At 40.7% G+C, this 16,660-nt stretch overlaps 1 protein-coding gene across 1 annotated transcript in view; it reads left to right on the top strand.

The window, feature by feature from the left end:
* The window catches only part of LOC126175856 (vigilin), an 84,369-nt gene that overhangs the window by 9,852 nt on the left and 57,857 nt on the right, over positions 1 to 16,660 (top strand). Inside the window, exons 5-9 of the mRNA XM_049922863.1 lie at positions 8,089 to 8,304; positions 10,955 to 11,138; positions 12,370 to 12,500; positions 12,634 to 12,927; positions 13,016 to 13,172. Of these exons, the coding sequence (XP_049778820.1) occupies positions 8,089 to 8,304; positions 10,955 to 11,138; positions 12,370 to 12,500; positions 12,634 to 12,927; positions 13,016 to 13,172 (982 nt within the window). The remainder of the gene's footprint in view (positions 1 to 8,088; positions 8,305 to 10,954; positions 11,139 to 12,369; positions 12,501 to 12,633; positions 12,928 to 13,015; positions 13,173 to 16,660) is intronic.

Here is a 16,660-nt window from a genome sequence, read left to right on the forward strand (position 1 = left end):
TTTATGGGTCCATCTGAGACATTTACATCTAGGAAGGTGACTCGATGAGTTGAGAAGATCCAGGTGAAGCTGATTTGGAAGTTGGTTTTGGGTTTATGAAGGAAAGAGCAGAAGTTGTCATTATCATCAGCCCAGTCCATGAAATTCTTCTTAGTGAAGCCTAGCCAGACAAAGGGTTTCAGTCTTGACTGGATTCCTATGGATGGCACATAAATAATTGCTTGCATGTCTGAAAGAACAGATCTTGCTGACAATTCACAGCTATATATAAAATAATTCAAATTTTATTTGCTGGCTGCAAAGACTAGTTCTAACTGTACTAGGTATGGATGTCATACCTGTTAGTGACATGAAAATTTGTGCCGTATTGGGACTCGGATCTGGATTTCCCACTTATTGCAACTGGTCGCCTTAACCGCTTCATCCATCTGTGCACGCTCTCTGTAGTGACTCAGATTATTTTGTACAACTGTGGATTGTCAAAAATAGAAGTAAGTATTACGAACCTAGATGGGCATATGATGCCCCACTGCGTGTCCGGGGGTAAGAATAGGCCCTCCGTATTCCTGCCTGTCGTAAGAGGTGACTAAAAGAAGTCTCATATGTTTTGGCCTTTATGTGATGGTTCCCTATAGTGTTTGACCACCATTTTTTAAAATTTTTCCAAAGAGCGAGCCATTTGGGGATGGGAGCCTTACATGGTGCATCGTGTCCATAGTGCTTTGAGATCTTTAGCCCCCTTTCTCATCGTTGCATTGCAGTCCCGCTCGTTCTCCATCTCTTGGGCAAGGATACATTCCTGGGTGTGGTTCCCGCCATGCACTATGCAGTGTTGTCTTCTGTAGAGACAATGACCATAGACTTCTTTGCACGTGATATCTGGCACAGTAGCCAGTCTGTTGTGGTGGGGCTGCCATGTACCCTCCTGGTTGTAGCCCCCTGACAACACAGGGATTGCTCTGCTAATGCCTGCGCTCTCATCTCCCCACATATGCCAAGGAGTAGATGCCTATCTCCCTGGGGCATCAGGACTCCTGGTAATGGCCATCCTGCCAGGTGGCCCTTGCTGAGCCTGGGTGGGACCTGTGGGGAGGGCTGTTGGTTGGAGTGGGTGGCATCAGGGCAGATGACCAGCAATAAATTGTGGTACATCATCTCTTGCTGGTGGCCAGCTGCCAGCGGTCTCAAAGCGTTAGAGGGCTCACTTAAATGCGGAGAAGTATGACCCCGCATAGTTCCCCTCCCTGGCTACATCTTGGGAGGGGCAAAAGGCTAAGGATGGCAGTGATACTTATTCGCCCTGGTACCTTGTCTGTATGTGAGTCGATTGGGAATCATTCATGTCAACGAAGCCTCAGTTTGGGGAGGTGGAGGGCTTGTCCAAAATGCAGTCAGGTTCGGTCTTCATTAAAACAGCATCCTCTGCACAGTCACGGGCACTACTCATATCCGACAAGCTGGGGAATGTTTCTGTTTCTATTACGTCCCATAAGAGATTAAATATGATCCAGGGTATCATATTTCACAGGGATCTTCTTTTGCAATGTGGCAACAAGCTGCGTGCCAATTTAGAGTGGCGATGTGTCCATTTCAGCCGGCGCGTCCACCGGGGTCTGAGTGAATATCAGGTTGCTACTGGTGCCTTCATTTTGGCCTTCAAGGGTGACACATTACCTGAGAAGGTCAAGGTGATGTCTACTGCTGTGATGTAAAGCCGTATATCCCTCCCCTGATGCGATGCCTTAAGTGCTGGAAGTTCGGCCATATGTCTTCCCGCTGTATTTGTAGAGTCATCTGTCGGGGTTGTGGACGGCCTTCACATCCCAATACTCCCGGTGCCCCGCCTCCCATCTGTGTCAACTGCGGAGAGCATAATTCACTTGCTCACCGGACTGCAGGATTTTACAGAAAGAGAGGAAAATCATGGAATATAAGACCCTGGACTGACTGATCTACACTAAGAGAGAATATGAGCGCCTACATCCTGTGGCTATGACCACTTCATACGGTGCCGCTACAAGAACAGTTGTAGCCCCATCTGTCTAATTAGCCTGATATGGCTCCAGGGCCGGATCACATCTACTATCAGATGCTCAAACACCTCTCGGTGAACTGCGAGTGACACCTCCTAGACCATTTCAATTGTATCTGGGTTAAGGGTAAATTCCCATTGCACTGCTGGGAAAGTATCATCATCCATGTGTTGAAACCTGGCAAGGACTCGCTGGAGGTGGACAGTTGCCGGCCCATTAGTCTCACCAGCATTCTGTGCAAGTTTCTCGAACGCATGGTGAGCCGGAGGTTGAGTTGGTTACTTGAGTCTCGGGGCCTTCTGGCTCCGTCTCCGGGTGGGTTCCGTAAAGGCGGCTCTACCACCGATAATCTGGTCTGCCTGGAGTGTGCCATCCGTAAGGCATTTGCAGTCTTTTTTGACATGCGGAAGGCATACGGTACCACATGGTGACATCACATCCTCACCACACCTCATGGGTGGTGTATTAGGGACCCGCTCCCGATATTTCTTCAAAACTTCCTGTTGCTTCGTTCCTTCTGCATGCAAGTTGGTCCCTCCCATAGTTCCTCCTGAGTCCAGGCGAATGGGGTCCTGCAATGCTCTGTCTAGAGTGTCTGCCTCTTTTTAGTTGCTATCAGTGGGCCAGCTGTAGCTGTGGGAACGTCTGTATTGGCTTCTTTGTATGCTGATGACTTTTGCCTGCACTTTAGCTCCACTGGCATTGCTGTTGCTGAACGGCAGCTATAGGGCGCTATCCACAGGGCGCAGTCCTGGGCCATCATGCACAGCTTACAATTCTCGCCACCAAGACCTGCGTCGTGCATTTCCGCTGGCGTCGCACTGTTCACCCTGAGCCACAGCTTTATCTTGATGGCGAATCTCTTGCTGTGGTGGAGACGCATCAGTTTTTGGGCTTGCTTTATGATGCCCGGTTGACTTGGCTCCCTCATATTCGGCAGCTTAAACAAATGTGCTGGCGCCATCATAACGCTCTTCGTTACCAGAGTCACACCAGCTGGGGTGCCAATCGGTGTACTCTTCTACGGCTGTATTGGGCATTAATTCAGTGCCACCTTGATTATGGGAGCCTGGCTTACGGTTCGGTACCGCCTTCCGCGTTGCGGTTGCTTGACCCCATACTTCACTGCGGGATCCGACTCGCAACTGGAGCTTTCCACATAAACCCTGTAAATGGCATACTTGGGGATTGCGGATCCGGTGCCTACATCTATTGGCCGCTTATCCAGCACATGTTTGTAGCTTGCCCAGGCATCCCAATTACCATCTCCTGTTCGCCAACTGGGTCACCCATCTTCCAGAATGACGGCCCTGGTCAGGGTGTACGATCACTATTCGCGTCCGGGCTCTTGTCTCTGGGCTTGAGTTTTTCCCTCTCGCACCTCTTTTCCAGGCCCATATCCGTATACCCCTGTGGTGTGTGCCCCGCCCATGCCATCAGCTGGATTTGGCCCAAGGTTTGAAAGACTCAGTCCCTCCTGAGGCCCTCTGCCGCCGCTTTCTTTCCATCCTTGCCACATTTCATGGCTCTGCTGTGGCCTATAGCGACGATTCAATGGTTGCCGGTAAAGTTGGTTATGCTATTACTCTTGGGGATCATTCTGAACAACACTCAGTCAGCTGGCTGCAATGATTTCACTGCAGAGCTTGTCGCCTTCTCTCGCGCCCTAGAGTATTTCCGCTCCTGCTCAAGTAAGTCCTTCGTTATCTGTAGTGATTCCCTGAGCGGTTTACGAGCTCTCAACCGGAGTTTTCCTAACTCTCGTCTGGTGGGTACCTGGGGTGATAAATGGCACACCCTGCACAAACTTCAGGTCGTTAAGGAGACTACTGGTGTATGGTGCTCCTCCTTGTGCCTCTCGCAAAGACTCTGTTGTACTCTGCCGGCTGGACATTGGCCTCTTCTGTATGGCGCACAGTTATTTATTGCGCCGTGAGGACCCACCTCTCTGTCACTGTGGTTCAGTAATGACAGTGGTCCACATTTTGTTGAATTGTCCGCTTTTAACTGCGCTGAGGCAGGTGTTTGCTCTGCCTGATACGCTCCCTGCACTTTAACAGATGATGCTGCCATGGCAGGCTTAGTTTTGCATTTTATTCGAGCAGGGGGCTTTTATCACTCAATCTGAGGGTTTTTTCTTTTGTGTGTTACATCTGGCCTTTGGCCTACGGTTTTAGATTGGGGTTTTTAGTGTGCGTCTTTGTGGTTGGCTTTTCCTTTTTTGTTTCCATGGTCGGCCAACGACTGTAACACTCTGTGTGTTTTTTAATTTCCTCTTTTTTGGTCTTTGTCTCTGTCTTGTTCTGTGTCGTCCCTTGTCATCTCTGTTGCTTGTTTTTGTTCCTTGTGGGTTTTTCATGATCATGGAAAAAGGGACTGATGGCCTTTGTTGTCTGGTCCCTTCAACCCCCACAAACCAACCAACCGGGCTTAAGATGATAACATCGGTCTTGATCTCTTGTAGCTTTGTTATCCTTGGTGTGGGAATATAATTAATACTGTTTGCAAGCATGGACTGTGGCTCAAGGATGTAAATTATGTGACGTGGAAGTTTGGGTCAGGTCGGGGAGTGTGCACAGGTAGCCAAAGTGGTTAAACAGGAAGTCCAGGTTAGAATTCCAATCTAGCACAAATTTCCACATGACACTTATACAGGTGACTTCAAATAATTTGCAGTCGGTGAATAAATTTTGGCCCATAAATAAGTTTGCATAGCAGTGCCATGGATTTGTTTATAGATTTGGCCTTTTAAAGTTGAAATACTTGAGTTAGGATGTGATTGCCTAAGAGGTTTAGGAAGCAGGTGGTAAGTTTGGTATCAAGACAATGTTGGGAAAGTAGTGTCCCATGGCCACACTGTGGGCCTAAGGGATGTTGATGTCAAAGGATGTCACAGCCAAAGTGACCAACAAGGAGTCTGGTGGTAATGGAGCAGTAACTGTGGAGAGGAGGTAAAAGAAGCGAGCAGTGTCGTGAATGTAGGATGAAGATCACAAACAATATTTAGGAGATGTTGCTCAACAAAGGCAGAGGTTTGCTCTGTGGCAGCATTGTACCCAACCAAAATGGGATGACCAGTAGGGAGACTTGGGGGTTGGGCTCTAGAGTTTGGGGAGTAGATAAAAGGTAGGAGCATGGGGGTGGCTGGCGTAAGGAGGGAGATGGTTTCAGGTATCGGGTTCTGTCTACCTAAATCCTTCAGAAACTGTTTGAGGTGATGTTGGACACCTTATATGGGATCATGATGGTAAGTTATGCATGTAGAGTTGTTGGAAAGTTGTCAGAGACCTTCAGCCACATAATCACTGCAGTTAAAGACAGCTGTGGTGGAGGATTTGTTTGTGGGAAGGATGATAAGGTCTGGACTATTTTTCAGGTTATGAATAGCAGTGATATTGGACTCACCGGGGAAGGATGAAGTCAGGTTAAAAGTGAGTCATTGCCTACCACCTGCCTGCTTCCTTCAGCTTAGGCAGCGGCTTTCAACAACCAGTCTTGTAGTGGCCACAGAAGTGTTAGTTTTGATGTCTGTCTGGTTGTGTGCCTGAATGTTCATATTTGTGCTAGAAAAAGAGCAACAGTTCAAAGTTAGTGTGAATGTTGTTTCCTGTTACATGTTTCTGTACACCACACATTCATCTACAATAGTTGACCGTTTGCCTTTCCGGTGTTTTATGTATTGCTCAATCCAAGAATTTTTGTTATTGTATTTGTTAACTTAGGGTACAACTTTACACATTAAATATAGCATTGTTAGGCCTCTGAATTAGAGAACTGACTATGGTGTCTGTAACTACTAGCTTGTCTCATCCCTTACATCATTTTCAAAGATTTTTGAGCAGATCATGCATGAGAGTTGTCACCCATCTGTGTTGTAACGGGGTATTGATCCCATTATGGCTTGGATTATAGGAGAACTTTTCTACTGAGGCAGCTGTTTATACTCTGGCTGAGCACATAAATTTCTTAAATGGTAAAATATTGCCAGTTGGGGTCATCTGCAACTTAACAAAGGCATTTGATGGTGCCAATTATAATATTCTAATACAGAAATTAAATCTTTGTAGGTTACGTGGTTCGTATGTCTAGTTTAGTCCTGTTGAAGAAACAAGATCCAGAAAGTGACACTAAAGTGTTAGAGAAACACTATAATGGGGAGAAATAGCAATTGGAGATCGTGCAGTGCTTGATCGTCGCCCCCCTTTACTGTTCTTGCTGTTTTTTAACTAACTACCTTTTTACTTGCATCAGGAGACAGAATTAATCTGTTTTGTAAATAATATCAGCATTGTTGTCAAGCTGGAAACAGAATGGATAAGGAAAATAATGAGTATTTTTATTGAAGTTACCTGGTTTTATCTGCTCTGGCTAGCATTTGGCTAGCATTAGACTTAAGAAAAAATTCACTGCCAAAAATATTCTGCTTTATATTAACATAGTGCACCAACAAATATTACATAGGGCAGAAAGGTTCGTGGATGTACAAGTTGATGACTGACTGTAGCACAGAGTGGACCTTCTAACATGTTAAGGGTCAGCTACTTTTTGCCACTAGAATAAATTCCAAATTTGGGGAAGTTAAAGTATTTTACATATTTTCATTCATTTTTGTCGAATGGGATAGTACTCTTAAGATAACTCCTCATAGCCAAAAATATTTTTGTGCAAAAGAAAATAATTAGAATTGTGTACGGGTATCACACACATACATTTGCTGGTTTCTCTCTTAAGTAATTGGAAATATTTACCACAGCCTCACAGTAAATTTATTCACTAATTAAATTTTACTGTCAACAATCATCTGCAATACTAAAAGGAAAAATCTTCTGCATGTCCTTGTAGTGAGTCTAACTTTGGCACAGAAAGGAGTGAAATATGCAGTTATAAAACTGTGTAACAGTGTGCTCATTGAAATATCCATGACAGCTGAAGTATCTTTTTTGTCAAATATACCAGGTGTTCCTCTATAGAAGTAGTTTAGATGAAACCACAGGGTTATTATAATTGAAGTTCCAATTTCAAAACATTGAAAAAGAAAAAAGTCCCACTAAATTGTTCATTGTCCATTCAGTGTCATTTTGTAAATGGATTCGGCTACAAATGACAGATGAATCACAGTATGATGGTTGTGCTGAGAGTTGCACATTAAACCAACCATACTAGTCAGTGTATGTGACAACACAAGTTTGGCATTAAACAATTGTGGCTCTGTTAGTTAGGTAAGCCCATCCACCACATCAAGGTTGTACCACATCAGATGGGAAAAATCTGTTTTAATTGTCCTGAGACCAAAAAGCAAGAATGAAATTTATTTTTAATTGTTGTGAGACTGGCACAAGACATGTTAAATATGCTGTACACAGCTTCTGCCACAAGTTGAAACTGAGAAACCGTATGTTCCACAACAGGTTGGAGTGTCTCAGGTCAAGTTCAGAATGCATTGCATAATATGTACTTTTGGTTCAGGTACTTCTGTGATTGGAGCACTGAACACATCATCTTTCAGGTGACCCAACATCCAGACATCGCACAGATTACAATCAGGTTATCTGGATGGCTAGGCTGTAGGGAAATGATGACTGATAATTCTAGCATTTCCAAAATGCCTTTGCAGCAGATACTTCACTGGCATTGTAATTTGCAGAGTAGCGCCATTTTGCATAAAAATGATTTTACCCACACATCCATGTTGTTGAAGGGTCGGAATGACGTTGGTGCATGAAAGACTGTTAGTGCTTACCAGTGTCCTTTCGGGAATTTTCACTTTTCATCTGATTTTGTGTAAAGGAAGATCATACTTAATGATATATTCATATAGAGGAAAAGGTTATTTCTTTTTTAATATATAATTAAATTATCTTTCTCTCATATGCGTGTGTTATATCATCTTGTGTGTGTGTGAAACTGTGTGTTTACAACTTCAGGGTTTTTTAGCTTAACAATAATGGAAATAACTTGCATAAAAAGTAGTGTAATAAGCAAGCATATCTGTAGTGTAATTTTTTATTCTGAGCATTTCATTATTGTCACAAATTGTTTCTCTCTTTTATTTCAGTCAAAACAAGCATATGAACGCCTCAATATTCCAAAGATATATCACCCATTTATATGTGGTGCAAATAACGAGCATGTGATTGCACTGATGAATGAAACAGGAGTGAGAATAAACATACCTCCTGTGTCAGTACAAAAGGATGAAATCACAATAGCTGGTGAAAAGGAAGGTGTTACAGTTGCAAAAGACAAAATCATGAATATCTACCGTGAAATGGTAAGTTTGTCCATAAAACACATTTGTTGAAGGTGTGAAACATTTAAACTGCAGTGTACAGTGGAACTTCATTTAAGGACGGACACACACACACCATGGCTATTGCAAATTGCTCAGCACTTTTCTTTGTGAAGTCTAATAAATTCTATCGATGGTTGGAACTATTAAGAACAATCTTATATTGAGTTTGTCAATCATATCTACTGAATTGTTTTGTTTATCTACCATTCTCAGCAGTATTGCTTGTTCATCTGAAGTAAAATACTTCAACATTTTCATATCAGGAAGTAGTTATTGTTAACAAAATAATGAATTGGTACATGTGAAATACCCAATTTTCATATTTTTGAAATAAAAATTGCACGTTACAGTTGAGAAAGGACAAATAAAGTGCTAATTAATCAACAAATTTTAGGATCTATAGAAGAGATAACATAAAATTCATAAATTGAATAAAGTAGGCACAATATGCTTACTAGATGATGTGAAACTGCTAAAGCGAATTAATTTCATTGCAGTTTTATGGAAACTCACCTTTAATAAAAAGAATTGTACACATGTCAGAACTTGTGCATACTTGTTGTTGTGCACCAGTGTCAGAAGCTTGTGAAACAAAAAATGATTAGCTGTAATGGATGTTCGTAAATATTTGCTACAATGGATTTTTTTTGTGTATAATGACTCGTTTTGACATTTAGACCTATTTATTTTGCTAGAGTAATGTGTGTGTGTTGTTGTTTTTTTATAGCCATAGAAATAATAGCAGTAATTATTTACCCAAGATCCTTGTACAACAGGTATAGGATCTGTTAGAGTAATTCAAAGTAAAAAGTCTTAAATACAGGTATTCAAATATAAACAAGTGTCTCATGAGGAGAGGACAGGTGATTGGTAGTGGCCTTGTTGAAGGAACTATCCCAGCACTTGTCTAAAGTGATCTAGGAAACCACAGAAAACCTAAGTCTGGATGGCCAGGTAGAGAATAAGCCTCAATCTTCTCTACCCTGAGGGATAATAAATACTCTGCATTGTGATGATGTACCTAATGTACAAAGCTCTTATTTTTCTATATAAAAACAGGTTAGCTTAGTAATATAAAAAAATAATTGTACACTTTACATTTAGTTCTCTGCACTGCACACCACACACACACACACACACACACACACACACACACACACACACTTGCAAATGACTTTAGGGTCACAAACATGGTGCCTGCTTAAGTTGCAGCTTGATGTCTTCCATTCTCTCTGTCTGAATAACTGAAGCAGCTTCCCATCATGACGTGTGGCTCCTTGATGAGACATTGCTATTAAGTACTAGTGATAATAATGCCCACCCACCCATGTCTACTTTGACTTCTATAACTAATCTTTGTGTAATGTGCAATATCTAAGAGATATGCTTTGAGTATTTGTTTCAAATAAATGTATCTTAGGAATTTCTTTAAAGTATTTGGGCAAGTTGTTATATTTAGGCAAGTTGTTATATTTGGCTTCAAGTTATTATTTTGAGCAGAGGAAAGAGGTGAGAAGGAAAACTGTGTTTAAAACAGGTCATATATTATACACGGACATGACAGGTCATGGTATAGTGATAGGCACATATGCGGATGGCGATAGTATCGTGTACAGAATATATAAAAGGGAAGTACATTGGCAGAGCTGTCATTTGTACTCGTGATTCATTTGAAAACATTTCTGACATGGAATGCAGAATGGTAGTTGAACATGTGGGATATTCCATTTTGGAAATTGGTAGAGAATTCAGTATTCCACGATCCACAGTGCCAAGAATGTTCAAAGAATACTGAATTTCAGGCATTCTCTCTCACCACTGACAATGCAGTGGCAGATGGCCTTCGCTTAATGACAGAAAGCAGTGGCGTTTGTGTAAAATTGTCAGTGGTGACAGACAAGAAACACTGTTAAATAACCGCAGAGGTCAATGTGGAACATATGATGAACATATCAGTTAGGACAGTGCAGACTTTGGCATTTATGGGCTATGACAGCAGAAGACTGACCAGAGTGCCTTTGGTAGCAGCATGACATCGCCTGCAGTGTCTCTCCTCGGCTTCGGAACATTGATTAGGCCCTACGTGACTGGAAAATGGTGATCTAGTCAGACAAGTCCTTATTTCAGTTATGAGCTGATGGTAGGGTTCGAGTGAGGCACAGATGCCATGAAGCTGTGGACCCCAGTTGTCAATAAGGCATTTTGCAAGCTAGTGGCTCCATAATGGTGTGGTCTGTATTCACAAGTAATGGACTGAGTCCTCTGGTCCAACTGAACTGGTTATTAACTGGAAATTTTTATGTTCAGCTACTTGGAGATCATTTGCATTCTACAGCAATGGAATTTTTATGAATGACAATGCACCAAATTATTGATTGATTTGAGGAACTCCTTGGACACTTTGACCAAGTGATTTGACCACCCATTTCGCCCAACATGAATCCCATGAACATTTATGGGACATAGTCAAGAGGTCAGTTCATGGCCGAAATCCTGCACTGGCAACACTTTTGCAGTTATGGACAGCTATTGTGTGAATTTTGGTAGGATTTATAATAAAACTTATTGTTTTCTGCATTGTAACTGCTGAACATTTGAACTGACTGAGTTATTGATTTTCCTTTTTCAGGAGAAAAAATGTACTGTGGTGTCGGTAGAGGTTCAAAAGGCCAAGCATAAATACATCATAGGCACCCGTCGAACAGGTATACAAGAAATCCTCAGAGAAACTGGTGTTAGTGTGGAAATGCCTCCTCAAGATTCAAGTACAGGAACAATTACATTGAGAGGCCCACATGATCGGTTAGGTAAAGGTAAGTGTTTGTGTATTGTTACTGATCAAATTATTGTATATAATGTGTAATTTCTTGTAAGTGTTTTAGTTTTTTGTTTTCTGCAATGGTTGTCAGCTATCATGTGCTAATGTGCTGCAGCACTATGTAAATATCACGTTAAAATTCTGCAATTTCTCTTTGAATGTGAGCTGAAATTGCACTAAAATTACTTTATTTCTCTTAGAATCCATGCTGATATGCAAATAAAAAAGACAAAAATGTGTTTTGTAGCCCTCTTCCTGTGATAAGTAGAAAACAGTGTTGAGTGCTGAACAGATGGTCAGTCGCGATATGATTGAATCAAGAGAAGGGGCGCAGTTGTCTGTTTTTTAACTACACGTACTCTGATGTAGTGTCATTCCTTCCAGCACTAAGAGTACTATGTTGCTCGCAGCACTTGGTCAATATTTTTCTTTGAAATTATATGTAACATATTGTGCAAGCATAGTGTGAGGGTTTTCATAGGAGTAACTGAAGCAACTGCTCCGTGGGTGAATTTCTTGCAGAACTGACTGATAATTCGTTGGCCCAGATTAGATTCCCACTGTTACTAATATTTTTTTGTAATTTTGTTTTGTTCCTTAATGTGTTAAACAATTATAAAATTTAAATACTTTTAACAGTTCAGTTTATATGTGCAAAATTAATATATTCGATACAGTTATGAATACTAACCTTGTAAGTCAAAAAGGCTATAGACCACCACATTGCAGCACATTGGCGAAATTTTGCACTTGTGCTACTGGTTGGTACCATGACTCATAATTCTTAGAAGTTTGACTCCACCTACAGGTGTTCATTATTCGTATTAAATTATGGTTATTATTTCTAAAATATTTCTCTGTTATTGTCATTTCATTTTGTCTCCTGTTAACCTGTGCATTATGTATGTATGTATTGCAATGTCATTACTGAACTGTTACAAATAAAGTACAGAAGTTTTTGACAACTAAGCACATTAAGATTTATTATCTTGGGAAAATTTTCTATATCCTGAGTAGTTATTCATTGAGGGTGCTTCCACATTCTGTTTTTCATCATCATTATTATTACTATTATTATTATTATTATTATTATTATTATTATTATTATTGTGGCTTATTTTTCAAAGTGTGTCAGAGAATTGCTACTGGAATATATACTTTGATTGTTCTTCAGTGTTGTCAGCTTGTATGCCTTAAAAGATTTGTTTGGTCTCTTCTTTTTATAGCCTTGACTATGGTGTATGATAAAGCAAATAGCATGGAAACTGATGTGGTTGAAGCTCCAAATTGGATTCATAAGTATATTATTGGCCGCAAAGGGGCAAATATTAGAACAATTACTCAGGATTTGCCAAAGGTAGATAATCTTAAGGAATTTTAATTACTCAAAATTTGTGTTTGATAATGTTATGTAGACTGCAATGGATTACACAAGACTTGCTATTATTTTACTTTCTTTAGATGTGATGGTGTGGGTTGTCTTATTTTAGGTTCATGTTGAATTCACTGATAAAGAGGACAAGATAAAAATTGAAGGACCCCCTGAAGAAGTGGAGAAAGCAAAACAGGAATTGCAGAAGATGGCAAACGATTTGATCAATAAACTAACATATACTCAAATGACAGCCGACCCAAAATTTGCGAAACACATAATTGGGAAAAATGGTGTTAATGTTAACAGAATGAAAACGGACCTGAATGTTCTTATTAACATTGGTGAGAGTGATGGCATTACCACTATACACATTGAAGGTAATAAAGAAGGTGTACAAAAAGCTCAAGAGGTAAGGTTATTTGTGATCATGAATTTAATTTTGATTTCTCATGAAGTACTTTCAGAAATCAGTTTAATAATGTGTGTATGTTTTAAAGGAACTTAAAGAGATGTTGCATAAACTTGAAAATGAGAAAGAAAAAGATATCATCATCGAGCATGGTTTCTTTCCAACAATAATTGGTGCTAAAGGTGAAAACATACGTGAAATAAGAGAAAAGTTTAACCAGGTGCAAATAACGTTCCCAGGACCAGGTGTGTACATTATTTCTTTATAAAAAAGGAAATTAAATAGAACTGAACATGTTGATTGCCGTAATTTGGTAGTGGCATGTATGTATTGGATGTTTCAGGAAATCTACTAGCATTATGATAGCCGTAAATGATATTTTCTGCCTATTCCCCAATTGTACTCATACGTGTTTGTTTGAAGTTTTACTGTTTTTGAGAGTAGTTATTGAATTTCAACTGAATTCTGGGTACAATGTAAATGTGTTCCTTTTTATTCGTATAAATGTTGCTTCTTCTTCTTCTTCTTCTTCTTCTGTTTATGTACATTTAGTGATCGCTGATGTACTCATTCAATCTTTAACCTCACAATTCCCAGCAAGTTTGCTTAATTCTTAACTTTCTTCCTTTAAGTTGTGTTTTCTAGAGGTGAAAGCTGTACATGTACTGCTCGTTGCCATTATATATTCAAACTATTGAGGTATATCACCTAAACACTGAAACAGCATGGTCATGGTGGTGTCTTTTAGATATTTTGTTTTGTTCTGACTTCAGACCGGAGGTCATTCTTAATCTCAATTCATTACTGTGCATATTATTTCTGCTGTTTGGATGTTACTTTGTTTCTTTCGAGGTGGTCTAATACTTTAGAATTGCTAAAAGTGTACTTCCCTTATAATTAATTTTTTTTCTATTTGCTGCTTCTGTCTTTTTTTAAAAAAAGAAACAAACAAAAAACTTGAATGCTGAGTGGGTCCTATGGAGTTTAACCAGCTTTTAATTTGCTTCCAAGAGATACTGTATGAAGTTTGGAAACACTAGTATTCCAGAAATGCATTGGAATTCTCCCATCCTTGTAAAGTCATTTCAACCCTTGTTGAAAGGGTTGTTCTGTAATATTTCACCGGGGGGGGGGGGGGGGGGGGCAAGGGCAAGATGCATTACTTTTTTGCCACCGTGTACCATGAGGGGAATGAGGATTTCTTGACTCACATTGTGAATCGGAAAGGAGATGTGGATGTTCCAGGAGATCAAGAAACGAAACATTAGTTCTTATAATTCAGGCACATGCCCTTGCCATGAAGCCAAAGTAAGATTAGTTCAGACTACATGGAAGTTTATGTGCAGAATTTTTTGGGAAGAGAAGATGAATTGCTAAGTGTTGCACCACACTCCAATCAGTGCTAAACTTTGTCACAACAGCCTACACAAATTACTTTGATCAGCATAAAGTGATGTAGCATACTAAGACACAGTGCTGTTTCCATCCATGACAATGCTTGCCCTCATGAAGAGGATAAAATGCAGTGAGTTACTTCAAATGCTGGAAAAAAATCTCCTAGTTTGTTATACACCCCGTACTTTGCTTTGTCTTCTTTTAATTTCTTGTTTAACCTGAAATCTTTCTTTGCTGGCTTGGAATCCCAGGATAACAATGGTGTAAGGCAAGCTATTTGTATCATCACAGGCGGAATAAATTTTCAAAATGTGGATGTGGAATATACTGTCTTGTGATGTCACCACATTCGCAGATTGCATTTTGATTGCTGTTAGCTGGGTAGTGGTAATTATGGTCTTCGTACTCCTAATAATCCCCCCCCATGAACCATGGACCTTGCCGTTGGTGGGGAGGCTTGCGTGCCTCAGCGATACAGATAGCCGTACCGTAGGTACAACCACAATGGAGGGGTATCTGTTGAGAGGCCAGACAAACGTGTGGTTCCTGAAGAGGGGCAGCAGCCTTTTCAGTAGTTGCAGGGGCAACAGTCTGGATGATTGACTGATCTGGCCTTGTAACAATAACCAAAACGGCCTTGCTGTGCTGGTACTGCGAATGGCTGAAAGCAAGGGGAAACTACGGCCGTAATTTTTCCCAGGGCATGCAGCTTTACTGTATGATTAAATGATGATGGCGTCTTCTTGGGTAAAATATTCCGGAGGTAAAATAGTCCCCCATTCGGATCTCCGGGCGGGGACTACTCAAGAGGATGTCGTTATCAGGAGAAAGAAAACTGGCGTTCTACGGATCGGAGCGTGGAATGTCAGATCCCTTAATCGGGCAGGTAGGTTAGAAAATTTAAAAAGGGAAATGGATAGGTTAAAGTTAGATATAGTGGGAATTAGTGAAGTTTGGTGGCAGGAGGAACAAGCCTTCTGGTCAGGTGACTACAGGGTTATAAACACAAAGTCAAATAGGGGTAATGCAGGAGTAGGTTTAATAATGAATAGGAAAATAGGAATGCAGGTAAACTACTACAAACAGCATAGTGAACGCATTATTGTGGCCACGATAGATACGAAGCCCACACCTACTACAGTAGTACAAGTTTATATGCCAACTAGCTCTGCAGATGACGAAGAAATTGAAGAAATGTATGATGAAATAAAAGAAATTATTCAGATAGTGAATGGAGACGAAAATTTAATAGTCATGGGTGACTGGAATTCGAGTGTAGGAAAAGGGAGAGAAGGAAACGTAGTAGGTGAATATGGCTGGGGCTAAGAAATGAGAGGAAGCCGCCTGGTAGAATTTTGCACAGAGCACAACTTAATCATAGCTAACACTTGGTTTAAGAATCATGATAGAAGGTTGTATACATGGAAGAACCCTGGAGATACTAAAAGGTATCAGATAGATTATATAATGGTAAGACAGAGATTTAGGAACCAGGTTTTAAATTGTAAGACATTTCCAGGGGCAGATGTGGACTCTGATAACAATCTATTGGTTATGACCTGTAGATTAAAACTGAAGAAACTGCAAAAAGGTGGGAATTTAAGGAGATGGGACCTGGGAGAGCATAAAGGAACAATTGACAGGAATGGGGGAAAGAAATACAGTAGAAGAAGAATGGGTAGCTTTGAGGGATGAAGTAGTGAAGGCAGCAGAGGATCAAGTAGGTAAAAAGACGAGGGCAGGTAGCAATCCTTGGGTAACAGAAGAAATATTGAATTTAATTGATGAAAGGAGAAAATATAAAAATGCAGTAAATGAAGTAGGCAAAAAGGAATACAAACGTCTCAAAAATGAGATCGACAGGAAGTGCAGAATGGCTAAGCAGGGATGGCTAGAGGACAAATGTAAGGATGTAGAGGCTTATCTCACTAGGGGTAAGATAGATACTGCCTACAGGAAAATTAAAGAGACCTTTGGAGATAACAGAGCCACTTGTATGAACATCAAGAGCTCAGATGGAAACCCAGTTCTAAGCAAAGAAGGGAAAGCAGAAAGGTGGAAGCAGTATATAGAGGGTCTATACAAGGGCGATGTACTTGAGGACAATATTACGGAAATGGAAGAGGATGTAGATGAAGATGAAATGGGAGATACGATACTGCGTGAAGAGTTTGACAGAGCACTGAAAGACCTGAGTCGAAACAAGGTCCCCGGAGTAGACAACATTCCAGTAGAACTACTGACGGCCTTGGGAGAGCCAGTCCTGACAAAACTCTACCATCTGGTGAGCAAGATGTATGAAACGGGCGAAATACCCTCAGACTTCAAGAAGAATATA

The sequence above is a fragment of the Schistocerca cancellata genome, chromosome 3, assembly GCF_023864275.1.
Source record: "Schistocerca cancellata isolate TAMUIC-IGC-003103 chromosome 3, iqSchCanc2.1, whole genome shotgun sequence".
In the NCBI taxonomy this organism is placed as follows: Eukaryota; Metazoa; Arthropoda; class Insecta; order Orthoptera; family Acrididae; genus Schistocerca; species Schistocerca cancellata.